The sequence below is a fragment of the Oncorhynchus masou genome, unplaced genomic scaffold (genome assembly GCF_036934945.1).
Source record: "Oncorhynchus masou masou isolate Uvic2021 unplaced genomic scaffold, UVic_Omas_1.1 unplaced_scaffold_839, whole genome shotgun sequence".
Lineage (NCBI taxonomy): Eukaryota > Metazoa > Chordata > Actinopteri > Salmoniformes > Salmonidae > Oncorhynchus > Oncorhynchus masou.
In genome coordinates, this window is record NW_027014853.1 from 209,773 (window position 1) to 236,269 (window position 26,497).

The window sequence follows — 26,497 nt, forward strand, 5'->3', positions numbered from 1 at the left end:
CCTGTCCCGCCTCTCATCTAGCTCCCCCTGTCCCGCCTCTCATCTAGCTCCCCCTGTCCTGCCTCTCATCTAGCTCCCCTGTCATGCCTCTCATCTAGCTCCCCTGTCATGCCTCTCATCTAGCTCCCCCTGTCCCGCCTCTCATCTAGCTCCCCCTGTCCTGCCTCTCATCTAGCTCCCCTGTCCTGCCTCTCATCTAGCTCCCCCTGTCCCGCCTCTCATCTAGCTCCCCTGTCATGCCTCTCATCTAGCTCCCCCTGTCCTGCCTCTCATCTAGCTCCCCTGTCATGCCTCTCATCTAGCTCCCCCCTGTCCTGCCTCTCATCTAGCTCCGCCTGTCCTGCCTCTCATCTAGCTCCCCTGTCATGCCTCTCATCTAGCTCCCCTGTCCTGCCTCTCATCTAGCTCCCCCTGTCCCGCCTCTCATCTAGCTCCCCTGTCATGCCTCTCATCTAGCTCCCCCTGTCCTGCCTCTCATCTAGCTCCCCTGTCATGCCTCTCATCTAGCTCCCCCTGTCCTGCCTCTCATCTAGCTCCGCCTGTCCTGCCTCTCATCTAGCTCCCCTGTCATGCCTCTCATCTAGCTCCCCCTGTCCTGCCTCTCATCTAGCTCCGCCTGTCCTGCCTCTCATCTAGCTCCCCTGTCATGCCTCTCATCTAGCTCCCCCTGTCCTGCCTCTCATCTAGCTCCGCCTGTCCTGCCTCTCATCTAGCTCCCCTGTCATGCCTCTCATCTAGCTCCCCCTGTCCTGCCTCTCATCTAGCTCCCCTGTCATGCCTCTCATCTAGCTCCCCCTGTCCTGCCTCTCATCTAGCTCCGCCTGTCCTGCCTCTCATCTAGCTCCCCTGTCATGCCTCTCATCTAGCTCCCCCTGTCCTGCCTCTCATCTAGCTCCGCCTGTCCTGCCTCTCATCTAGCTCCCCTGTCCTGTCTCTCATCTAGCTCCCCTGTCCTGTCTCTCATCTAGCTCCCCTGTCATCTCGGGTTAACCCAGAACTGAAACCTTGAGTACATTTGGGGTCACAAGCTTTGACGTTTCCATATTCTCTGTCCGCTAGAGATTTTTACCTCGACTATATTTGAGTTGTTAGCTTTGTGGAATCAGTCTGGTCTGCTCCAGGACTTGCTTTGGCTGTAGCACACCCCCACCACACACACACACACACACACACACACACACACACACACACACACACACACACACACACACACATACACACACACACACACACACTAACTGTAGAGAAGTCATGATCAATGCAAAAACAGTGGTCAGTTCCAGGCAAGAGTCAAGTAATTACAATCTAAAAACCAAAAGTTTTCATTCACACCTCCCCACTCAGTCCCCTTCTACTAAATTGTATGACATTTAGTTTTATATTGATGAAGTGATGAACGAGTGCTCCTCTTGCCTGGAAGTGATATGAGAGCAGTGCCTGAGCATCTTGTTTAGACAAGGGAGTGCGATGAGTAGCATGGGTCCTGAGTTTCTCCTGACCTGGGAAAACTCCTGGCCCTAGCGGTGATGATTTATAAATAATGATGAGGGACTCTAGTAAAGGCAGAAGGGGTCAAGGGGGAGACAGAACGGAGGAGACGCACCGTCCCTCACCACCCCTCCCTCCCCCTGGCCACAGTAGTGGTTCTGAGACCCTCCCCCTGGCCACAGTAGTGGTTCTGAGACCCTCCCCCTGGCCACAGTAGTGGTTCTGAGACCCTCCCCCTGGCCACAGTAGTGGTTCTGAGACCCTCCCCCTGGCCACAGTAGTGGTTCTGAGACCCTCCCCCTGGCCACAGTAGTGGTTCTGAGACCCTCCCCCTGGCCACAGTAGTGGTTCTGAGACCCTCCCCCTGACCACAGTAGTGGTTCTGAGACCCTCCCCCTGGCCACAGTAGTGGTTCTGAGACCTTAACTCTTCCCTTCTCCTCCTATAGGAACCTGCCGGACCAAGAAGACATGGCCCAAGTCCTTCTCTCAGGAGGAGCTGAAGAAACGTCTCTCCCCCATTCAGTTCCATGTCACCCAGGAGAAAGGGACTGAAAGGTATAGCCCCCCCCCCCAAAGCCTACAGTATGGGACCCCCAAAGCCTACAGCATACGGACCCCCAAAGCCTACAGTATAGACCCCCAAAGCCTACAGTATAGACCCCCAAAGCCTACAGTATAGAGACCCCCAAAGCCTACAGTATGGGACCCCCAAAGCCTACAGTATAGAAACCCCCAAAGCCTACAGTATGGGACCCCCAAAGCCTACAGTATGGACCCCCAAAGTCTACAGTATAGGGACCCCCAAAGCCTACAGTATAGACCCCCAAAGCCTACAGTATAGGGACCCCCAAAGCCTACAGTATAGGGACCCCCAAAGCCTACAGTATAGGGACCCCCAAAGCCTACAGTATAGAGACACCCAAAGCCTACAGTATAGAGACCTCCAAAGCCTACAGCATAGGGACCCCTAAAAGCCTACAGTATAGAAACCCCCAAAGCCTACAGCATAGAGACCCCCAAAGCCTACAGCATAGAGACCCCCAAAGCCTACAGCATAGAGACCCCCAAAGCCTACAGCATAGAGACCCCCAAAGCCTACAGCATAGGGACCCCCAAAGCCTACAGCATAGGGACCCCCAAAGCCTACAGCATAGGGACCCCCAAAGCCTACAGCATAGAGACCCCCAAAGCCTACAGCATAGAGACCCCCAAAGCCTACAGTATAGAGCACCCCCAAAGCCTACAGTATAGAAACCCCCAAAGCCTACAGTATAGGGACCCCCAAAGCCTACAGTATAGACCCCCAAAGCCTACAGTATAGGGACCCCCAAAGCCTACAGTATAGGGACCCCCAAAGCCTACAGTATAGGGACCCCCAAAGCCTACAGTATATGGACCCCCAAAGCCTACAGTATAGGGACCCCCAAAGCCTACAGTATAGGGACCCCCAAATCCTACAGTATAGGGACCCCCAAAGCCTACAGTATAGGGACCCCCAAAGCCTACAGTATAGGGACCCCCAAAGCCTACAGTATAGAGACCCCCAAAGCCTACAGTATAGGGACCCCCAAAGCCTACAGTATAGAAACCCCCAAAGCCTACAGTATAGGGACCCCCAAAGCCTACAGTATAGGGACCCCCAAAGCCTACAGTATAGAAACCCCCAAAGCCTACAGTATAGGGACCCCCAAAGCCTACGCTATAGGGACCCCAAAAGCCTACAGTATAGGGACCCCCAAAGCCTACAGTATAGAAACCCCCAAAGCCTACAGTATAGGGACCCCCAAAGCCTACAGTATAGGGACCCCCAAAGCCTACAGTATAGGGACCCCCAAAGCCTACAGTATAGAGACCCCCAAAGCCTACAGTATAGGGACCCCCAAAGCCTACAGTATAGAGACCCCCAAAGCCTACAGTATAGAGACCCCCAAAGCCTACAGTATAGAAACCCCCAAAGCCTACAGTATAGGGACCCCCAAAGCCTACAGTATAGGGACCCCCAAAGCCTACAGTATAGGGACCCCCAAAGCCTACAGTATAGGGACCCCCAAAGCCTACAGTATAGGGACCCCCAAAGCCTACAGTATAGAGACCCCCAAAGCCTACAGTATAGAAACCCCCAAAGCCTACAGTATAGGGACCCCCAAAGCCTACAGTATAGGGACCCCCAAAGCCTACAGTATAGAAACCCCCAAAGCCTACAGTATAGGGACCCCAAAGCCTACAGTATAGGGACCCCCAAAGCCTACAGTATAGAAACCCCCAAAGCCTACAGTATAGAAACCCCCAAAGCCTACAGTATAGAAACCCCCAAAGCCTACAGTATAGAGACCCCCAAAGCCTACAGTATAGAGACCCCCAAAGCCTACAGTATAGGGACCCCCAAAGCCTACAGTATAGATACCCCAAAGCCTACAGTATAGAGACCCCCAAAGCCTACAGTATAGAAACCCCCAAAGCCTACAGTATAGGGACCCCCAAAGCCTACAGTATAGGGACCCCCAAAGCCTACAGTATAGGGACCCCCAAAGCCTACAGTATAGGGACCCCCAAAGCCTACAGTATAGGGACCCCCAAAGCCTACAGTATAGAGACCCCCAAAGCCTACAGTATAGAAACCCCCAAAGCCTACAGTATAGGGACCCCCAAAGCCTACAGTATAGGGACCCCCAAAGCCTACAGTATAGAAACCCCCAAAGCCTACAGTATAGGGACCCCCAAAGCCTACAGTATAGGGACCCCCAAAGCCTACAGTATAGGGACCCCCAAAGCCTACAGTATAGAAACCCCCAAAGCCTACAGTATAGAAACCCCCAAAGCCTACAGTATAGAAACCCCCAAAGCCTACAGTATAGAAACCCCCAAAGCCTACAGTATAGAAACCCCCAAAGCCAACAGTATAGAAACCCCCAAAGCCTACAGTATAGGGACCCCAAAAGTCTCAGCCTTCAGTGCATTTGGAAAATATTCAGACCCCTTGACATTTTCCACATTTTGTTACGTTACAGCTTTGTTCTAAAATGGATTAAATAGTTGTTTTCCCTCAATCTACACATAATACCCCACAATGACATCACAATACCCCACAATGACATCACAATACCCCACAATGACATCACATTACCCCACAATGACAAAGCAAAAACAGGTTTGTAGAAATGTTTGCAAATGTATAAAAAAAATAAATGAACTGATATCACATTTACATAAGTATTCAGACCCTTTAGTCAGCACTTTGTTGAAGCTCCTTTGGCAGCAATTACAGCCTCAAGTCTTCTGGGGTAGGACGCTACATGCTTGGCACACCTGTATTTTGGAAATTTCTCCCATTTTTCTCTGCAGATCCTCCCAGAGTTCCTGAGTGCTCTGGAGCAGGTTTTTATCAAGAATCTCTCTGTACTTTGCTCCGTTCATGTTTCCCTCGAACCTGACTAGTCTCCCAGTCCCTGTCGATGGAAAAACATCCCCACCAGCATGATGCTGCCACCACCGTGCTTCACCATAGGGATGGTGCCACCACCGTGCTTCACCATAGGGATGGTGCCACCACCGTGCTTCACCATAGGGATGGTGCCCCCACCGTGCTTCACCATAGGGATGGTGCCACCACTGTGCTTCACCATAGGGATGGTGCCACCACCGTGCTTCACCATAGGGATGGTGCCACCACCGTGCTTCACCATAGGGATGCTACCCCCACCATGCTTCACCATAGGGATGCTGCCCCCACCATGCTTCACCATAGGGATGCTGCCCCCACCGTGCTTCACCATAGGGATGCTGGCACCACCGTGCTTCACCATAGGGATGGTGCCACCACCGTGCTTCACCATAATCAAATCAAATCAAATTTATTTATATAGCCCTTCGTACATCAGCTGATATCTCAAAGTGCTGTACAGAAACCCAGCCTAAAACCCCAAACAGCAAGCAATGCAGGTGTAGAAGCACGGTGGTTAGGAAAAACTCCCTAGAAAGGCCAAAACCTAGGAAGAAACCTAGAGAGGAACCAGGCTATGTGGGGTGGCCAGTCCTCTTCTGGCTGTGCCGGGTAGAGATTATAACAGAACATGGCCAAGATGTTCAAATGTTCACAAATGACCAGCATGGTCGAATAATAATAAGGCAGAACAGTTGAAACTGGAGCAGCAGCACGGCCAGGTGGACTGGGGACAGCAAGGAGTCACCATAGGGATGGTGCCACCACCGTGCTTCACCACAGGGAATGTGCCACCACCGTGCTTCACCATAGGTATGGTGCCACCACCGTGCTTCACCATAGGGATGGTGCCACCACCGTGCTTCACCATAGGGATGGTGCCACCACCGTGCTTCACCATAGGGATGGTGCCACCACCGTGCTTCACCATAGGGATGGTGCCACCACCGTGCTTCACCATAGGGATGGTGCCACCACCGTGCTTCACCATAGGGATGGTGCCACCACCGTGCTTCACCATAGGGATGGTGCCACCACCGTGCTTCACCATAGGGATGGTGCCACCACCGTGCTTCACCATATGGATGGTGCCACCACTGTGCTTCACCATGGGGATGCTAGGTTTATATTAACCCCTGCTGTACCAAACTAAATGCTCGGTTTATATTAACCCCCGCTGTACCAAACTCAATGCTAGGTTTATATTAACCCCCGCTGTACCAAACTAAATGCTAGGCTGGAAGCCAGGGGCAAATAATGTGTGAGTTGAGATGATTCAGACAGCAACGTGAACATGATGTTCTTATTGAGGCGCATTGGCCTATCACTGTTATTATGTGGTTGTCTTAAGTTGACTGCACTAACTGTAAATTGCTCTGGATAAATGACTAAAATTACTTGCCTGGACTGTACGAGTGTAACGAGTGCGTTGATCCAATTCCCCCCCCCCCCCCCTTCACAGTGCCTTCAGAGGGGAATACACTGAATACAAAGAGGATGGGATCTACACATGTGTTGTCTGCGGCTCCCCGTTGTTCAAGTAAGTTCTTAGAATGTCGGTGACATCATTACTGTATCCCCACTTCCTATCTCCTTCTGACTGGTCTAACCTTCCTCTCCTCAGAGCAAGTTTAGTCCCTTCTAGTCTCTCTCTGATTGGTTAAAGAGGCACTGGTCCCTCCTCTTAGTCCCTAGTTTCTCTCTAATTGGTTAAAGAGGCACTGTCCCTCCTCTTAGTCCCTAGTCTCTCTCTGATTGGTTAAAGAGCCCCTGGCTTGTCTGACCCATTTAAAGGTTAACTGTAGCTGATAGGAGGCCAGAGCCATCCACCGAGCCTCGTTACCAGGTCGCCTGTTTCCCTCCGCAACACACAGAGCTTCAAAGACAACTGGACAGGATTTACAGCTCGGGTAGCCTTACAGAGAGAGACACGTACACACACGCAAATAGGACAACACACACACACACACACAGTCTCGTAGCTTAGACCCTATGTTCCCATTGGAGACGGTTTGGGAAGAACATCCCATAATATCAAGGAGAGGAGAGAACACCATTTAATTTATCTTTATTTCTTGTATATTGTTCGTGGCACTTTTGAAGTGCCTGCTGCTTGTTGTATTGTTTCTTTATAGTTGAGAGAAAAGCGACTTTGTCTGTAATCCGCTGTCTCCCTTTTGCAGGTCCGAGACAAAGTTTGACTCTGGATCAGGTAGGTTTGACACGGCAAACATTTTAACCTTCACACGTTATTCCATGACCTCATCTGGCACCGACCAACCGCCTCACAAGTCCAGGCCACGCCGAGGACGAGTCACGTTGTCTTGTTTCACTTCGTTTGCTTCATGCTAAAATACATGGTAGAATATACCTGGTATTGAGTCCCAAATGGCACCTTATTCCCTATTTAGTGCACTACTTTAGACCAGGGCCCCATAGGGGTAGTGCACTACTTTAGACCAGGACCCATAGGGGTAGTGCATTACATTAGACCAGGGCCTATAGGGGTAGTGCACTACTTTAGACCAGGGCCCATAGGGGTAGTGCACTACTTTAGACCAGGGCCCATAGGGGTAGTGCACTACTTTAGACCAGGACCCATAGGGATAGTGCACTACTTTAGACCAGGGCCCAGGGGGTAGTGCATTACTTTAGACCAGGACCCATAGGGGTAGTGCATTACTTTAGACCAGGGCCTATAGGGGTAGTGCACTACTTTAGACCAGGGCCCAGGGGGTAGTGCACTACTTTTGACCAGGGCCCCATAGGGGTAGTGCACTACTTTAGACCAGGACCCATAGAGTAGTGCACTACTTTAGACCAGGGCCCATAGGGGTTGTGCACTAGCTTAGACCAGGGCCCCATAGGGGTTGTGCACTAGTTTAGACCAGGGCCCATAGGGGTAGTGCATTACATTAGACCAGGGCCTATAGGGGTAGTGCACTACTTTAGACCAGGGCCCAGGGGGTAGTGCATTACTTTAGACCAGGACCCATAGGGGTAGTGCATTACTTTAGACCAGGGCCTATAGAGGTAGTGCACTACTTTAGACCAGGACCCAGGGGGTAGTGCACTACTTTAGACCAGGGCCTATAGGGGTAGTGCATTACTTTAGACCAGGACCCATAGGGGTAGTGCACTACTCTAGACCAGGGCCTATAGGGGTAGTGCACTACTTTAGACCAGGGCCTATAGGGGTAGTGCATTACTTTAGACCAGGACCCATAGGGGTAGTGCATTACTTTAGACCAGGGCCCATAGGGGTAGTGCATTACTTTAGACCAGGGCCTATAGGGGTAGTGCACTACTTTAGACCAAGGCCCCATAGGGGTAGTGCACTACTTTAGACCAGTGTCCAGGGGGTAGTGCACTACTTTAGACCAGGGCCCAGGGGGTAGTGCATTACTTTAGACCAGGACCCATAGGGGTAGTGCACTACTTTAGACCAGGGCCCATAGGGGTAGTGCACTACTTTAGACCAGGGCCCCATAGGGGTAGTGCACTACTTTTGACCAGGGCCCCATAGGGGTAGTGCACTACTTTAGACCAGGGCCCCATAGGGGTAGTGCACTACTTTTGACCAGGGCCCCATAGGGGTAGTGCACTACTTTAGACCAGGGCCCCATAGGGGTAGTGCATTACTTTAGACCAGGGCCTATAGGGGTAGTGCACTACTTTAGACCAAGGCCCCATAGGGGTAGTGCACTACTCTAGACCAGGGCCCCATAGGGGTGGTGCACTACTTTAGACCAGTGTCCAGGGGGTAGTGCGCTACTTTAGACCAGGGCCCATAGGGGTAGTGCACTACTTTAGACCAGGGCCCCATAGGGGTAGTGCACTACTTTTGACCAGGGCCCCATAGGGGTAGTGCACTACTTTAGACCAGGGCCCCATAGGGGTAGTGCACTACTTTTGACCAGGGCCCCATAGGGGTAGTGCACTACTTTAGACCAGGGCCCCATAGGGGTAGTGCATTACTTTAGACCAGGACCCATAGGGGTAGTGCACTACTTTAGACCAGGGCCCATAGGGGTAGTGCATTACTTTAGACCAGGGCCTATAGGGGTAGTGCACTACTTTAGACCAGGGCCCCATAGGGGTAGTGCATTACTTTAGACCAGGACCCATAGGGGTAGTGCACTACTTTAGACCAGGACCCATAGGGGTAGTGCATTACTTTAGACCAGGGCCTATAGGGGTAGTGCACTACTTTAGACCAAGGCCCCATAGGGGTAGTGCACTACTCTAGACCAGGGCCCCATAGGGGTGGTGCACTACTTTAGACCAGTGTCCAGGGGGTAGTGCGCTACTTTAGACCAGGACCCATAGGGGTAGTGCACTACTTTAGACCAGTGTCCAGGGGGTAGTGCACTACTTTAGACCAGGGCCTATAGGGGTAGTGCACTACTTTAGACCAGGGCCCCATAGGGGTAGTGCATTACTTTAGACCAGTGCCCAGGGGGTAGTGCATTACTTTAGACCAGGGCCCAGGGGGTAGTGCACTACTTTAGACCAGGACCCATAGGGGAATACATAGAGAATAGGGTGCCATTTGGGATGTATCCCATGTTCCACTCAGCATAATGTCTAGCTGCCATCCCCAGGCTTCTCATCATCAGGAGCTCGTCATCTTTCTCTCTCTTTCTCTGGTCTTATTTACGCCAGTGGAGCCACAGCTTCACCCTGCTGGCTAATATCACCTTCTTTGCAACGTGGTGTGTGTCTGTTTTGTCACCTGCTTGGTAAAGAAAAGGGTGTAGTCTGACAGTGTGTCTAGGTGTGTATGTGTGTGTCCTTCGGATTTCTGAGTAAAAACAAAAAAAACACTTCCTGCCCTTCATTCTCTCGCTAGAACACTGAGAATCTCATTGCCGATTGGTCGTTATCACAGTGGGAGGCCCTTCATTCTCTTGCTAGAACACTGAGAATCTCACTGCCGATAGGTCGTTATCACAGTGGGAGGCCCTTCATTCTCTCTCTAGAACACTGAGAATCTCACTGCCGATAGGTCGTTATCACAGTGGGAGGCCCTTCATTCTCTCTCTAGAACACTGAGCATCTCACTGCCGATAGGTCGTTATCACAGTGGGAGGCCCTTCATTCTCTCTCTAGAACACTGAGAATCTCACTGCCGATAGGTCGTTATCACAGTGGGAGGCCCTTCATTCTCTCTCTAGAACACTGAGCATCTCACTGCCGATAGGTCGTTATCACAGTGGGAGGCCCTTCATTCTCTCTCTAGAACACTGAGCATCTCACTGCCGATAGGTCGTTATCACAGTGGGAGGCCCTTCATTCTCTCTCTAGAACACTGAGCATCTCACTGCCGATAGGTCGTTATCACAGTGGGAGGCCCTTCATTCTCTCTCTAGAACACTGAGCATCTCACTGCCGATAGGTCGGTATCACAGTGGGTGGCCCTTCATTCTCTAGCTAGAACACTGAGAATCTCACTGCCGATAGGTCGTTATCACAGTGGGAGGCCCTTCATTCTCTTGCTAGAACACTGAGAATCTCACTGCCGATAGGTCGTTATCACAGTGGGAGGCCCTTCATTCTCTCTCTAGAACACTGAGAATCTCACTGCCGATAGGTCGTCATCACAGTGGGTGGCCCTTCATTCTCTAGCTAGAACACTGAGAATCTCACTGCCGATAGGTCGTTATCACAGTGGGAGGCCCTTCATTCTCTAGCTAGAACACTGAGAATCTCACTGCCGATAGGTCGTTATCACAGTGGGTGGCCCTTCATTCTCTAGCTAGAACACTGAGAATCTCACTGCCGATAGGTCGTTATCACAGTGGGTGGCCCTTCATTCTCTAGCTAGAACACTGAGAATCTCACTGCCGATAGGTCGTTATCACAGTGGGAGGCCCTTCCTTCTCTCTCTAGAACACTGAGAATCTCACTGCCGATAGGTCGTTATCACAGTGGGAGGCCCTTCATTCTCTTGCTAGAACACTGAGAATCTCATTGCCGATAGGTCGTTATCACAGTGGGTGGCCCTTCATTCTCTTGCTAGAACACTGAGAATCTCACTGCCGATAGGTCGTTATCACAGTGGGAGGCCCTTCCTTCTCTCTCTAGAACACTGAGAATCTCACTGCCGATAGGTCGTTATCACAGTGGGAGGCCCTTCATTCTCTTGCTAGAACACTGAGAATCTCATTGCCGATAGGTCGTTATCACAGTGGGTGGCCCTTCATTCTCTTGCTAGAACACTGAGAATCTCACTGCCGATAGGTCGTTACCACAGTGGGAGGCCCTTCATTCTCTCTCTAGAACACTGAGAATCTCACTGCCGATAGGTCGTTATCACAGTGGGAGGCCCTTCATTCTCTTGCTAGAACACTGAGAATCTCACTGCCGATAGGTCGTTATCACAGTGGGAGGCCCTTCATTCTCTTGCTAGAACACTGAGAATCTCACTGCCGATAGGTCGTTATCACAGTGGGAGGCCCTTCATTCTCTTGCTAGAACACTGAGAATCTCACTGCCGATAGGTCGTTATCACAGTGGGAGGCCCTTCATTCTCTCTCTAGAACACTGAGAATCTCATTGCCGATAGGTCGTTATCACAGTGGGAGGCCCTTCATTCTCTTGCTAGAACACTGAGAATCTCACTGCCGATAGGTCGTTATCACAGTGGGAGGCCCTTCATTCTCTTGCTAGAACACTGAGAATCTCACTGCCGATAGGTCGTTATCACAGTGGGAGGCCCTTCATTCTCTTGCTAGAACACTGAGAATCTCACTGCCGATAGGTCGTTATCACAGTGGGAGGCCCTTCATTCTCTCGCTAGAACACTGAGATCACTGCCGAACCTCAATCGCAATGCTCGTCAGTGGCCAAAAACCTCAGTTTGAGCCAATCAGAGAGCATGAACTCCTACGTGGGAGCCAACAAAATAAAATAAATGTCTGTACAGCCATGGATGAGCCAGTCACAATGTAGCCTAGGGATGGTATCTAGCTAAATGCACAGATGCAATGTAGCCTAAGGGATGGTATCTAGCTAAATGCACTGATGCAATGTAGCCTAAGGGATGGTATCTAGCTAAATGCACTGATGCAATGTAGCCTAAGGGATGGTATCTAGCTAAATGCACTGATGCAATGTAGCCTAAGGGATGGTATCTAGCTAAATGCACTGATGCAATGTAGCCTAAGGGATGGTATCTAGCTAAATGCACTGATGCAATGTAGCCTAAGGGATGGTATCTAGCTAAATGCACTGATGCAATGTAGCCTAAGGGATGGTATCTAGCTAAATGCACAGATGCAATGTAGCCTAAGGGATGGTATCTAGCTAAATGCACAGATGCAATGTAGCCTAAGGGATGGTATCTAGCTAAATGCACAGATGCAATGTAGCCTAAGGGATGGTATCTAGCTAAATGCACAGATGCAATGTAGCCTAAGGGATGGTATCTAGCTAAATGCACAGATGCAATGTAGCCTAAGGGATGGTATCTAGCTAAATGCACAGATGCAATGTAGCCTAAGGGATGGTATCTAGCTAAATGCACAGATACAATGTAGCCTAGGGATGGTATCTAGCTAAATGCACAGATGCAATGTAGCCTAAGGGATGGTATCTAGCTAAATGCACAGATGCAATGTAGCCTAAGGGATGGTATCTAGCTAAATGCACAGACGCAATGTAGGCTAAGGGATGGTATCTAGCTAAATGCACAGATGCAATGTAGCCTAAGGGATGGTATCTAGCTAAATGCACAGACGCAATGTAGGCTAAGGGATGGTATCTAGCTAAATGCACAGACGCAATGTAGCCTAAGGGATGGTATCTAGCTAAATGCACAGACACAATGTAGCCTAAGGGATGGTATCTAGCTAAATGCACAGACGCAATGTAGCCTAAGGGATGGTATCTAGCTAAATGCACAGACGCAATGTAGCCTAAGGGATGGTATCTAGCTAAATGCGCAGACGCAATGTAGCCTAAGGGATGGTATCTAGCTAAATGCACAGACGCAATGTAGGCTAAGGGATGGTATCTAGCTAAATGCACAGACGCAATGTAGCCTAAGGGATGGTATCTAGCTAAATGCACAGATGCAATGTAGCCTAAGGGATGGTATCTAGCTAAATGCACAGATGCAATGCACACAACACTCCAAGCTAGCTAGCCACTGTAGCTAGTATTGACATTATAGATGGTGCACTAGTTTGACCAGGCCACCCTATTCTCTAGTCTAGATAGTGCACTAGTTTGACCAGGCCACCATATTCTCTAGTCTAGATAGTGCACTAGTTTGACCAGGGAGCCACACTATTCTCTATTCTAGATAGTGCACTAGTTTGACCAGGGAGCCACACTATTCTCTAGTCTAGATAGTGCACTAGTTTGACCAGGGAGCCACACTATACTCTAGTCTAGATAGTGCACTAGTTTTGACCAGGGATCCACACTGTTCTCTAGTCTAGATAGTGCACTAGTTTTGACCAGGGCCCCGCCCTGTTCTCTAGTCTAGATAGTGCACTAGTTTTGACCAGGGCCCCGCCATGTTCTCTAGTCTAGATAGTGCACTAGTTTGACCAGGGAGCCACCCTATTCTCTAGTCTAGATAGTGCACTAGTTTGACCAGGGCCCCGCCATGTTCTCTAGTCTAGATAGTGCACTAGTTTTGACCAGGGCCCCGCCATGTTCTCTAGTCTAGATAGTGCACTAGTTTTGACCAGGGCCCCGCCATGTTCTCTAGTCTAGATAGTGCACTAGTTTTGACCAGGGCCCCGCCATGTTCTCTAGTCTAGATAGTGCACTAGTTTTGACCAGGGCCCGCCATGTTCTCTAGTCTAGATAGTGCACTAGTTTTGACCAGGGAGCCACACTATTCTCTAGTCTAGATAGTGCTCTAGTTTTGACCAGGGATCCACACTGTTCTCTAGTCTAGATAGTGCACTAGTTTTGACCAGGGCCCCGCCCTGTTCTCTAGTCTAGATAGTGATCTAGTTTTGACCAGGGCCCCGCCCTGTTCTCTAGTCTAGATAGTGCACCAGTTTTGACCAGCACCTGGGCCCATAGGGGTCTGGTCAAAAGTAATTTTTTAAAATGTAATTTATTTAACCGTTTTTATTTAAGTAGGCAAGTCAGTTAAGAACATTCTTATTTCACAATGGCGGCCTACAAAAAGACAACAAGGCCTCCTGGCGGGACGGGGACTGGAATAAAAAATAAAAATATATAGGACAAAACCACACATCATCACAAGAGAGACACCACAACACTATATAAAGAGAGAGACCTAATGACAACAACACAGCACGGCGGTAGCGACACGGCACGGCGGTAGCGACACGGCACGGCGGTAGCGACACAGCACGGCGGTAGCGACACAGCACGGCGGTAGCGACACAGCACGGCGGTAGCGACACGGCACGGCGGTAGCGACACAGCACGGCGGTAGCGACACAGCACGGCGGTAGCGACACAGCACGGCGGTAGCGACACAGCACGGCGGTAGCGACACAGCACGGCGGTAGCGACACAGCACGGCGGCAGCGACACAACACGGCGGTAGCGACACAGCACGGCGGTAGCGACACAGCATGGTAGCAAAACATTATTGAGCAGAGACAACGGCACACAGTGCAAGAAGTAAGAGCAGTGCATTACATAGTCTGTGTCCTAAATGGTATCCTCTAAGACACTTCCAGAGAGGTGTTTTTAGATGAAAGCTATCTGGGAGTCTGTCATAGCTCATCCTTTAGGAATTCCTGTTGGGTTTAATTGCAGTCTCTCTCTCTCTCTGACCAGCGATTTGTCTTAGGCTGTAATTAGGAAATACCTGTGTGGCTCAGTCGGTAGAGCATGGCGCTTGCAACGCCAAGCGTCGTGGGTTCGATTCCCACTGGGGCCACCCATATGTAAAAGTAGTGGCCCCAGCCGACTTGTAAGTCGCTTTGGACAAAAGCGTCTGCTAAATGGGATATATTATATTATATTATACCTGAGAGGGGAGATCGGCCGCGGTGTCACTGAAGGTATGATTTTGAATGAGGATGAGTGAATGATGTACATTCTCAGAAACAACCCTCCTTCTGGGAAGCTATGTGGGGCAGGCTTTTGCTCCAGCCCTACTAGAAGACACCTGTTTCAGCTAACCAAGGTCCCGAGGAGCAGTGGCCTAGTGGCGAAGTTGAGATGAACAATAGGGGGAAACAGAGAGGTGTGTGTGTGTGGGGGGGGGGGGTTGGGAGATGGAGAGACATGTTGTGTGTCCACAAGCACCAAAAAAATGTGCCGTATTTTCTACAAAATGTTTACGTCCCTCAAATCAACGTTTCCTTCAACAACTGAACAGGGTGAACCCTTAATAGTGGACTAAATGCTACCCTATTCCCTTAATAGTGGACTAAATGCTACCCTATTCCCTTAATAGTGGACTAAATGCTACCCTATTCCCTTAATAGTGGACTAAATGCTACCCTATTCCCTTAATAGTGGACTAAATGCTACCCTATTCCCTTAATAGTGGACTAAATGCTACCCTATTCCTTTAATAGTGGACTAAATGCTACCCTATTCCCTTAATAGTGGACTAAATGCTACCCTATTCCCTTAATAGTGGACTAAATGCTACCCTATTCCCTTAATAGTGGACTAAATGCTACCCTATTCCCTTAATAGTGGACTAAATGCTACCCTATACCCTTAATAGTGTACTAAATACTACCCTATTCCCTTAACAGTGGACTGCTGTTGTCTAAACCAGGGCTGTGTACTAAATGCTACCCTATTCCCTTAATAGGCTACACTGCTCCATTCACTGAGTCTCTAACCAGTGGTAATAAAGCGCACACACACCCACGCACCCACGCACACGCACGCACACACACGCACGCACTCCAGTGTGTGAAGTTGGAGTTCGGGATTCTCCTCTTCTGACTCATAGATTCCTCTATTCCCCAGTGTGTTTCCTGTGTAGCTGTGGAATTTCATGGCTTTGTAGTCGTTGGCCAAAGCCGTCCCCTCCCCTAACTCCTCAGGGGTAGACGGTTTACAGCTTGAGGGGGATGGGGAGTGTGGTTGTTGATGACCTACCGCAGGGAGACCATGGTGTTGGAGCTGTAGCTGGTGGTCCAGGGTGATGGACAGGGGGGGGTGATGCTTGTTTCAGGGAGCTGGTGGTCCAGGGTGATGGACAGGGGGTGGTGCTTGTTTCAGGGAGCTGGTGGTCCAGGGTGATGGACAGGGGGTGGTGCTTGTTTCAGGGAGCTGGAGGCTCCAGGGTGATGGACAGGGGGTGGTGCTTGTTTCAGGGAGCTGGTGGTCCAGGGTGATGGACAGGGGTGGTGCTTGTTTCAGGGAGCTGGTGGTCCAGGGTGATGGACAGGGGGTGGTGCTTGTTTCAGGGAGCTGGAGGCTCCAGGGTGATGGACAGGGGGTGGTGCTTGTTTCAGGGAGCTGGTGGTCCAGGGTGATGGACAGGGGGTGGTGCTTGTTTCAGGGAGCTGGTGGTCCAGGGTGATGGACAGGGGGTGGTGCTTGTTTCAGGGAGCTGGAGGCTCCAGGGTGATGGACAGGGGTGGTGCTTGTTTCAGGGAGCTGGTGGTCCAGGGTGATGGACAGGGGTGGTGCTTGTTTCAGGGAGCTGGTGGTCCAGGGTGATGGACAGGGGGTGGTGCTTGTTTCAGGGAGCTGGTGGTCCAGGGTGATGGACAGGGGGTGGTGCTTGTTTCAGGGAGCTGGTGGTCCAGGGTGATGGACAGGGGGTGATGCTTGTTTCAGGGAGCTGGTGGTCCAGGGTGATGGACAGGGGGTGATGCTTGTTTCAGGGAGCTGGTGGTCCAGGGTGATGGACAGGGGGTGGTGCTTGTTTCAGGGAGCTGGTGGTCCAGGGTGATGGACAGGGGGTGGTGCTTGTTTCAGGGAGCTGGTGGTCCAGGGTGATGGACAGGGGGTGGTGCTTGTTTCAGGGAGCTGGTGGTCCAGGGTGATGGACAGGGGGTGGTGCTTGTTTCAGGGAGCTGGTGGTCCAGGGTGATGGACAGGGGGTGGTGCTTGTTTCAGGGAGCTGGTGGTCCAGGGTGATGGACAGGGGGTGGTGCTTGTTTCAGGGAGCTGGTGGTCCAGGGTGATGGACAGGGGGTGGTGCTTGTTTCAGGGAGCTGGTGGTCCAGGGTGATGGACAGGGGGTGGTGCTTGTTTCAGGGAGCTGGTGGTCCAGGGTGATCTACAGGGGGTGGTGCTTGTTTCAGGGAGCTGGTGGTCCAGGGTGATGGACAGGGGGTGGTGCTTGTTTCAGGGAGCTGGTGGTCCAGGGTGATGGACAGGGGGTGGTGCTTGTTTCAGGGAGCTGGTGGTCCAGGGTGATGGACAGGGGGTGGTGCTTGTTTCAGGGAGCTGGTGGTCCAGGGTGATGGACAGGGGGTGGTGCTTGTTTCAGGGAGCTGGAGGCTCCAGGGTGATGGACAGGGGGTGGTGCTTGTTTCAGGGAGCTGGTGGTCCAGGGTGATGGACAGGGGGTGGTGCTTGTTTCAGGGAGCTGGAGGCTCCAGGGTGATGGACAGGGGGTGGTGCTTGTTTCAGGGAGCTGGTGGTCCAGGGTGATGGACAGGGGGTGGTGCTTGTTTCAGGGAGCTGGTGGTCCAGGGTGATGGACAGGGGGTGGTGCTTGTTTCAGGGAGCTGGTGGTCCAGGGTGATGGACAGGGGGTGGTGCTTGTTTCAGGGAGCTGGTGGTCCAGGGTGATGGACAGGGGGTGATGCTTGTTTCAGGGAGCTGGTGGTCCAGGGCGATGGACAGGGGGTGATGCTTGTTTCAGGGAGCTGGAGGCTCCAGGGCGATGGACGGGGGTGGTGCTTGTTTCCGGGAGCTGGTGGTCCAGGGTGATGGACAGGGGGTGGTGCTTGTTTCAGGGAGCTGGTGGTCCAGGGTGATGGACGGGGGGTGGTGCTTGTTTCAGGGAGCTGGAGGCTCCAGGGTGATGGACAGGGGGTGGTGCTTGTTTCGGGGAGCTGGAGGCTCCAGGGGGTGGTGCTTGTTTCAGGGAGCTGGTGGTCCAGGGTGATGGACAGGGGGTGATGCTTGTTTCAGGGAGCTGGTGGTCCAGTTTGATGGACAGGGGGTGGTGCTTGTTTCAGGGAGCTGGTGGTCCAGGGTGATGGACAGGGGGTGATGCTTGTTTCAGGGAGCTGGTGGTCCAGGGTAATGGACAGGGGGTGGTGCTTGTTTCAGGGAGCTGGAAGCTCCAGGGTGATGGACAGGGGGTGATGCTTGTTTCAGGGAGCTGGTGGTCCAGGGTGATGGACAGGGGGTGGTGCTTGTTTCAGGGAGCTGGTGGTCCAGGGTGATGGACAGGGGGTGGTGCTTGTTTCAGGGAGCTGGAAGCTCCAGGGTGATGGACAGGGGGTGATGCTTGTTTCAGGGAGCTGGTGGTCCAGGGTGATGGACAGGGGGTGATGCTTGTTTCAGGGAGCTGGAGGCTCCAGGGTGATGGACAGGGGGTGGTGCTTGTTTCAGGGAGCTGGAAGCTCCAGGGTGATGGACAGGGGGTGATGCTTGTTTCAGGGAGCTGGTGGTCCAGGGTGATGGACAGGGGGTGGTGCTTGTTTCAGGGAGCTGGTGGTCCAGGGTGATGGACAGGGGGTGATGCTTGTTTCAGGGAGCTGGTGGTCCAGGGTAATGGACAGGGGGTGGTGCTTGTTTCAGGGAGCTGGAAGCTCCAGTGTGATGGACAGGTGGTGATGCTTGTTTCAGGGAGCTGGTGGTCCAGGGTGATGGACAGGGGGTGGTGCTTGTTTCAGGGAGCTGGTGGTCCAGGGTGATGGACAGGGGTGGTGCTTGTTTCAGGGAGCTGGTGGTCCAGGGTAATGGACAGGGGGTGTTGCTTGTGGACAGGGGAGGAGAGGGGAGGGAGGGATGGGGGAGGAGAGGGGAGGGAGGGATGGGGGAGGAGAGTTTGGTTGATGATGACCTACCACAGGGAGATGGAAGGAGGGAGAGTCGTAGGAAGGAGAGGGAGAGTCGTAGGAAGGAGAGGGAGAGTCGAAGGAAGGAGAGGGAGAGTCGTAGGAAGGAGAGGGAGAGTCGTAGGAAGGAGAGGGAGAGTCGTAGGAAGGAGAGGGAGAGTCGTAGGAAGGAGAGGGAGAGTCGTAGGAAGGAGAGGGAGAGTCGTAGGAAGGAGAGGGAGAGTCGTAGGAAGGAGAGGGAGAGTCGTAGGAAGGAGAGGGAGAGTCGTAGGAAGGAGAGGGAGAGTCGTAGGAAGGAGAGGGAGAGTCGTAGGAAGGAGAGGGAGAGTCGTAGGAAGGAAGGAGAGGGAGAGTCGTAGGAAGGAGAGGGAGAGTCGTAGGAAGGAGAGGGAGAGTCGTAGGAAGGAGAGGGAGAGTCGTAGGAAGGAGAGGGAGAGTCGTAGGAAGGAAGCTGGTGGGTCCAGGAGGTAGATGGTTAGGGGCTTGAGGAGCACGGTGGAGGATGGATGGGTGGGGGGGGTTTAGGGTCTGTTTGTTGTACTACAGAGAGCTCTGTGGGGTCCAGGGTGGAGAGGGGTGGTGGACGGCTGCAGGATCTGGTTGGTGTACTACAGAGAGGTCTGTGGGGTCCAGGGTGGAGAGGGGTGGTGGACGGCTGCAGGGTCTGGTTGGTGTACCGTAGGGGGCTGACGGTTCATGGAGCTAGGGTGGTGGACGGCTGCAGGATCTGGTTGGTGTACCGTAGGGGGCTGACGGTTCATGGAGATAGGGTGGCGGACGGCTGCAGGGTCTGGTTGGTGTACCGTAGGGGGCTGACGGTTCATGGAGATAGGGTGGTGGACGGCTGCAGGATCTGGTTGGTGTACCGTAGGGGGCTGACGGTTCATGGAGATAGGGTGGTGGACGGCTGCAGGGTCTGGTTGGTGTACCGTAGGGGGCTGACGGTTCATGGAGATAGGGTGGTGGACGGCTGCAGGGTCTGGTTGGTGTACCGTAGGGGGCTGACGGTTCATGGAGCTAGGGTGTTGGACGGCTGCAGGATCTGGTTGGTGTACCGTAGGGGGCTGACGGTTCATGGAGATAGGGTGGTGGACGGCTGCAGGGTCTGGTTGGTGTACCGTAGGGGGCTGACGGTTCATGGAGATAGGGTGGTGGACGGCTGCAGGGTCTGGTTGGTGTACCGTAGGGGGCTGACGGTTCATGGAGCTAGGGTGTTGGACGGCTGCAGGATCTGGTTGGTGTACCGTAGGGGGCTGACGGTTCATGGAGATAGGGTGGTGGACGGCTGCAGGGTCTGGTTGGTGTACCGTAGGGGGCTGACGGTTCATGGAGCTAGGGTGTTGGACGGCTGCAGGATCTGGTTGGTGTACCGTAGGGGGCTGACGGTTCATGGAGATAGGGTGGTGGACGGCTGCAGGGTCTGGTTGGTGTACCGTAGGGGGCTGACGGTTCATGGAGATAGGGTGGCGGACGGCTGCAGGATCTGGTTGGTGTACCGTAGGGGGCTGACGGTTCATGGAGCTAGGGTGGTGGATGGCTGCAGGATCTGGTTGGTGTACCGTAGGGGGCTGACGGTTCATGGAGATAGGGTGGTGGACGGCTGCAGGGTCTGGTTGGTGTACCGTAGGGGGCTGACGGTTCATGGAGATAGGGTGGTGGACGGCTGCAGGGTCTGGTTGGTGTACCGTAGGGGGCTGACGGTTCATGGAGATAGGGTGGTGGACGGCTGCAGGGTCTGGTTGGTGTACCGTAGGGGGCTGACGGTTCATGGAGCTAGGGTGGTGGACGGCTGCAGGGTCTGGTTGGTGTACGGTAGGGGGCTGACGGTTCATGGAGATAGGGTGGTGGATGGCTGCAGGGTCTGGTTGGTGTACCGAAGGGGGCTGACGGTTCATGGAGCTAGGGTGGTGGACGGCTGCAGGGTCTGGTTGGTGTACCGTAGGGGGCTGACGGTTCATGGAGCTAGGGTGGTGGACGGCTGCAGGGTCTGGTTGGTGTACCGTAGGGGGCTGATGGTTCATGGAGCTAGGGTGGTGGACGGCTGCAGGGTCTGGTTGGTGTACCGTAGGGGGCTGACGGTTCATGGAGCTAGGGTGGTGGACGGCTGCAGGGTCTGGTTGGTGTACCGTAGGGGCTGATGGTTCATGGAGCTAGGGTGGTGGACGGCTGCAGGGTCTGGTTGGTGTACCGTAGGGGGCTGACGGTTCATGGAGCTAGGGTGGTGGACGGCTGCAGGGTCTGGTTGGTGTACCGTAGGGGGCTGACGGTTCATGGAGCTAGGGTGGTGGACGGCTGCAGGGTCTGGTTGGTGTACCGTAGGGGGCTGATGGTTCATGGAGCTAGGGTGGTGGACGGCTGCAGGGTCTGGTTGGTGTACCGTAGGGGGCTGACGGTTCATGGAGATAGGGTGGTGGACGGCTGCAGGGTCTGGTTGGTGTACCGTAGGGGGCTGACGGTTCATGGAGAATAGGGTGGTGGACGGCTGCAGGGTCTGGTTGGTGTACCGTAGGGGGCTGACGGTTCATGGAGCTAGGGTGGTGGATGGCTGCAGGGTCTGGTTGGTGTACCGTAGGGGGCTGACGGTTCATGGAGCTAGGGTGGTGGATGGCTGCAGGGTCTGGTTGGTGTACCGTAGGGGGCTGACGGTTCATGGAGATAGGGTTCAGGGATAGACGGCTATGCCTGAGGAGGAGAAAAGGGTGGAGGAATGGGAGGGGCTTGTAGTATTACAGGAAGCTTGGTTGGGTCCAATGGCTCAGGTCACATCCAGTGATGACTTCTGTTTTCTACCGTAGATAGAGATATGGTCTATCTTCTGTTTTCAACCGCAGATAGAGATATGATCTATCTTCTGTTTTCTACCGCAGATAGAGATATGATCTATCTTCTGTTTTCTACCGCAGATAGAGATATGATCTATCTTCTGTTTTCTACCGCAGATAGAGATATGATCTATCTTCTGTTTTCTACCGCAGATAGAGATATGATCTATCTTCTGTTTTCTACCGCAGATAGAGATATGATCTATCTTCTGTTTTCTACCGCAGATAGAGATATGATCTATCTTCTGTTTTCTACTGCAGATAGAGATATGATCTATCTTCTGTTTTCTACCGCAGATAGAGATATGATCTATCTTCTGTTTTCTACCGCAGATAGAGATATGATCTATCTTCTGTTTTCTACCGCAGATAGAGATATGATCTATCTTCTGTTTTATACCGTAGATAGAGATATGATCTATCTTCTGTTGGCGCACCGTTCACGGTGTATATTAATACAGCTGGTTCTCCTCCCTCCCCTTCTCCCTCCTGCCCTCCCTCCCCTTCGCCCTCCTGCCCTCCCTCCCCTTCTCCCTCCTGCCCTCCCTCCCCTTCTCCCTCCTGCCCTCTCTCCCCTTCTCCCTCCTGCCCTCCCTCCCCTTCTCCCTCCCTCCCCTTCTCCCTCCTGCCCTCCCTCCCCTTCTCCCTCCTGCCCTCCCTCCCCTTCTCCCTCCTGCCCTCCCTCCCCTTCTCCCTCCTGCCCTCCCTCCCCTTCTCCCTCCTGCCCTCCCTCCCCTTCTCCCTCCTGCCCTCCCTCCCCTTCTCCCTCCTGCCCTCCCTCCCCTTCTCCCTCCTGCCCTCCCTCCCCTTCTCCCTCCTGCCCTCCCTCCCCTTCTCCCTCCTGCCCTCCCTCCCCTTCTCCCTCCTGCCCTCTCTCTCCCCTTCTCCCTCCTGCCCTCCCTCCCCTTCTCCCTCCTGCCCTCCCTCCCCTTCTCCCTCCTGCCCTCCCTCCCCTTCTCCCTCCTGCCCTCCCTCCCCTTCTCCCTCCTGCCCTCCCTCCCCTTCTCCCTCCTGCCCTCCTTCCCCTTTCTCCTCCCCTTCTCCCTCCTGCCCTCCCTCACTCCCCTTCACCCTCCTGCCCTCCCTCCCCTTCTCCCTCCTGCCCTCCCTCCCCTTCTCCCTCCTGCCCTCCCTCCCTCCCCTTCTCCCTCCTGCCCTCCCTCCCTCCCCTTCTCCCTCCTGCCCTCCCTCCCTCCCCTTCTCCCTCCTGCCCTCCCTCCCTCCCTCCTGCCCTCCCTCCCCCTCCTGCCCTCCCTCCCCTCCTGCCCTCCCTCCCCTCCTGCCCTCCCCTCCCCTTCTCCCTCCTGCCCTCCCTCCCCTTCTCCCTCCTGCCCTCCTTCCCCTTCTCCCTCCTGCCCTCCTTCCCCTTCTCCCTCCCCTTCTCCCTCCTGCCCTCCCTCCCCTTCTCCCTCCTGCCCTCCCTCCCCTTCTCCCTCCTGCCCTCCCTCCCCCTTCTCCCCCTGCCCTCCCTCCCCTTCTCCCTCCTGCCCTCCCTCCCTCCCCTTTTCCCTCCTGCCCTCCCTCCCCCTTCTCCCTCCTGCCCTCCCCTCCCCTCCTGCCCTCCCTCCCCTCCTGCCCTCCTTCCCCTTCTCCCTCCTGCCCTCCCTCCTGCCCTCCCTCCTGCCCTCCCTCCCCTTCTCCCTCCTGCCCTCCCTCCCCTACTCCCTCCTGCCCTCCCTCCCCTTCTCCCTCCTGCCCTCCCTCCCCTTCTCCCTCCTGCCCTCCCTCCCCTTCTCCCTCCTGCCCTCCCTCTCCTTCTCCCTCCTGCCCTCCCTCCCCTTCTCCCTCCTGCCCTCCCTCCCCTTCTCCCTCCTGCCCTCCCTCCCCTTCTCCCTCCTGCCCTCCCTCCCCCTTCTCCCTCCAGCCCGCCCTCCCCTTCTCCCTCCAGCCCTCCCTCCCCTTCTCCCTCCTGCCCTCCCTCCCCTTCTCCCTCCTGCCCTCCCTCCCCTTCTCCCTCCTGCCCTCCCTCTCCTTGTCTCCTGTCTGTCTGTCTGTCTGTCTGTCTGTCTGTCTGTCTGTCTGTCTGTCTGTCTGTCTGTCTGTCTGTCTGTCTGTCTGTCTGTCTGTGGGGACTACTGTCTGTCTCTGACTTTCTGTCTGTCTGTCTGTCTGAACATTTTGATGAAGACGTTAATTCAGAGCTGTTCTATAGTGATCTCGTCCCCTACATTTAGGAAGTGGATGGAGAAAGGTTCTAATTTCAGACTGATGTCCTCTGTTCCTCATAACAACCTGAAACAAACCTATTTAGGGGGAGGGATGAGGAGGGAAAGGGGAGGAGGGAAAGGGGAGGGATGAGGAGGGGAAGGGGAGGAGGGAAAGGGGAGGGATGAGGAGGGGAAGGGGAAGGGGAGGGATGAGGAGGGAAATGGGAAGGGGAGGGATGAGGAGGAAAGGGGAAGGGGAGGGATGAGGAGGGAAATGGGAAGGGGAGGGATGAGGAGGGAAAGGGGAAGGGGAGGGATGAGGAGGGGAAGGGGAGGAGGGAAAGGGGAAGGGGAGGGATGAAGAGGGAAATGGGAAGGGGGGAGGGGAGGAGGGATGAAGGGGAGGAGGGAAAGGAGAAGGATGAGGAGGGGAGGAGGGAAAGGAGAGGGATGAGGAAGGGAGGAGGGAAAGGAGAGGGATGAGGAGGGGAGGAGGGAAAGGAGAGGGATGAAGAGGGAGGAGGGAAAGGAGAGGGATGAAGAGGGAGGAGGGAAAGGAGAGGGATGGAGAGGGGAGGAGGGAAGGGAGAGGGATGAAGAGGGGAGGAGGGAAGGGAGAGGGATGAAGAGGGGAGGAGGGAAAGGAGAGGGATGAAGAGGGGAGGAGGGAAAGGAGAGGGATGAAGAGGGGAGGAGGGAAAGGAGAGGGATGGGGAGGGGAGGAGGGATGAAGGGGAGGAGGGAAAGGAGAAGGATGAGGAGGGGAGGAGGGAAAGGAGAAGGATGAGGAGGGGAGGAGGGAAAGGAGAAGGATGAGGAGGGAAAGGGGAGGAGGGAAAGGGGAGGGATGAGGAGGGGAAGGGGAGGAGGGAAAGGGGAGGGATGAGGAGGGGAAGGGGAAGGGGAGGGATGAGGAGGGAAATGGGAAGGGGAGGGATGAGGAGGGAAAGGGGAAGGGGAGGGGGATGAGGAGGGAAATGGGAAGGGGAGGGATGAGGAGGGAAAGGGGAAGGGGAGGGATGAGGAGGGGAAGGGGAGGAGGGAAAGGGGAAGGGGAGGGATGAAGAGGGAAATGGGAAGGGGGAGGGGAGGAGGGATGAAGGGGAGGAGGGAAAGGAGAAGGATGAGGAGGGGAGGAGGGAAAGGAGAGGGATGAGGAAGGGAGGAGGGAAAGGAGAGGGATGAGGAGGGGAGGAGGGAAAGGAGAGGGATGAAGAGGGGAGGAGGGAAAGGAGAGGGATGAAGAGGGGAGGAGGGAAAGGAGAGGGATGGAGAGGGGAGGAGGGAAGGGAGAGGGATGAAGAGGGGAGGAGGGAAGGGAGAGGGATGAAGAGGGGAGGAGGGAAAGGAGAGGGATGAAGAGGGGAGGAGGGAAAGGAGGGGATGAAGAGGGGAGGAGGGAAAGGAGAGGGATGGGGAGGGGAGGAGGGATGAAGGGGAGGAGGGAAAGGAGGGAAAGGAGAAGGATGAGGAGGGGAGGAGGGAAAGGAGAAGGATGAGGAGGGGAGGAGGGAAAGGAGAGGGATGAAGAGGGGAGGAGGGAAGGGAGAGGGATGAAGAGGGGAGGAGGGAAAGGAGAGGGATGAAGAGGGGAGGAGGGAAAGGAGAGGGATGAAGAGGGGAGGAGGGAAAGGAGAGGGATGAAGAGGGGAGGAGGGAAAGGAGAGGGATGGAGAGGGGAGGAGGGAAGGGAGAGGGATGGAGAGGGGAGGAGGGAAGGGAGAGGGATGAAGAGGGGAGGAGGGAAAGGAGAGGGATGAAGAGGGGAGGAGGGAAAGGAGAGGGATGAAGAGGGGAGGAGGGAAAGGAGAGGGATGAAGAGGGGAGGAGGGAAAGGAGAGAAACGGGAGGGAGAGGGGAGCCCAGCCAAGGGGTAGTATGGGGAATGGGAGGGAGAGAGGAGGGATAGGGGAGGGAGAGGGGAGCCCAGCCCAAGGGGTAGTATGGGGAATGGGGGGGAGGGAGGAGGGATAGGGGAGGGAGAGGGGAGCCCAGCCCAAGGGGTAGTATGGGGAATGGGAGGGAGGGAGGAGGGAAACGGGAGGGAGAGGGGAGCCCAGCCAAGGGGTAGTATGGCGATTGGGAGTGAGGGAGGGAGCCCAGCCAAGGGGAATCCTCTGGTTGACTGGGAAGATACACACGGGCCTGCACGAGTGCAAGCAGGGAGGCACGCTGGCAGGCCCACACATACACACAGCTGTGTACGACCTGCACTTTTATTTTGGGAGCACCAGTGTGAAAACACTATAAAAATTCATTGCGTAACAATATTTAATCTCTTCTCTGCTCTTCTCTACGCTGCTCTTCTCTACGCTGCTCTTTTCTACTCTGCCCTTCTCTACTCTGCTCTTCTCTACTCTGCTCTTCTCTACTCTGCTCTTCTCTACTCTGCTCTTCTCAACGCTGCTCTTTTCTACTCTTCCCTTCTCTACTCTGCTCTTCTCTACTCTGCTCTTCTCTACTCTGCTCTTCTCTACGCTGCTCTTCTCTACTCTGCTCTACTCTGCTCTTCTCTACGTTACCCTTCTCTACTCTGCACTTCTCTACGCTGCTCTTCTCTACTCTGCCCTTCTCTACTCTGCTCTTCTCTGCGCTGCTCTTCTCTACGCTGCTCTTCTCTACGCTTCTCTTCTCTACCCTTCTCTACGCTGCTCTTCTCTACGCT

The 26,497-nt window shown here is 54.1% G+C and overlaps 1 protein-coding gene across 1 annotated transcript in view; it reads left to right on the plus strand.

The window, feature by feature from the left end:
- Positions 1-1,914: 1,914 nt before the first annotated feature.
- Positions 1,915-26,497, plus strand: part of LOC135537760 (methionine-R-sulfoxide reductase B3-like) — a gene marked incomplete at its 5' end in the record, with an annotated part of 30,042 nt that continues 5,459 nt past the window's right edge. Inside the window, 3 exons of the mRNA XM_064963777.1 lie at positions 1,915-2,045; positions 6,392-6,469; positions 7,113-7,141. Coding sequence (XP_064819849.1) covers positions 1,915-2,045; positions 6,392-6,469; positions 7,113-7,141 — 238 coding nt within the window. The remainder of the gene's footprint in view (positions 2,046-6,391; positions 6,470-7,112; positions 7,142-26,497) is intronic.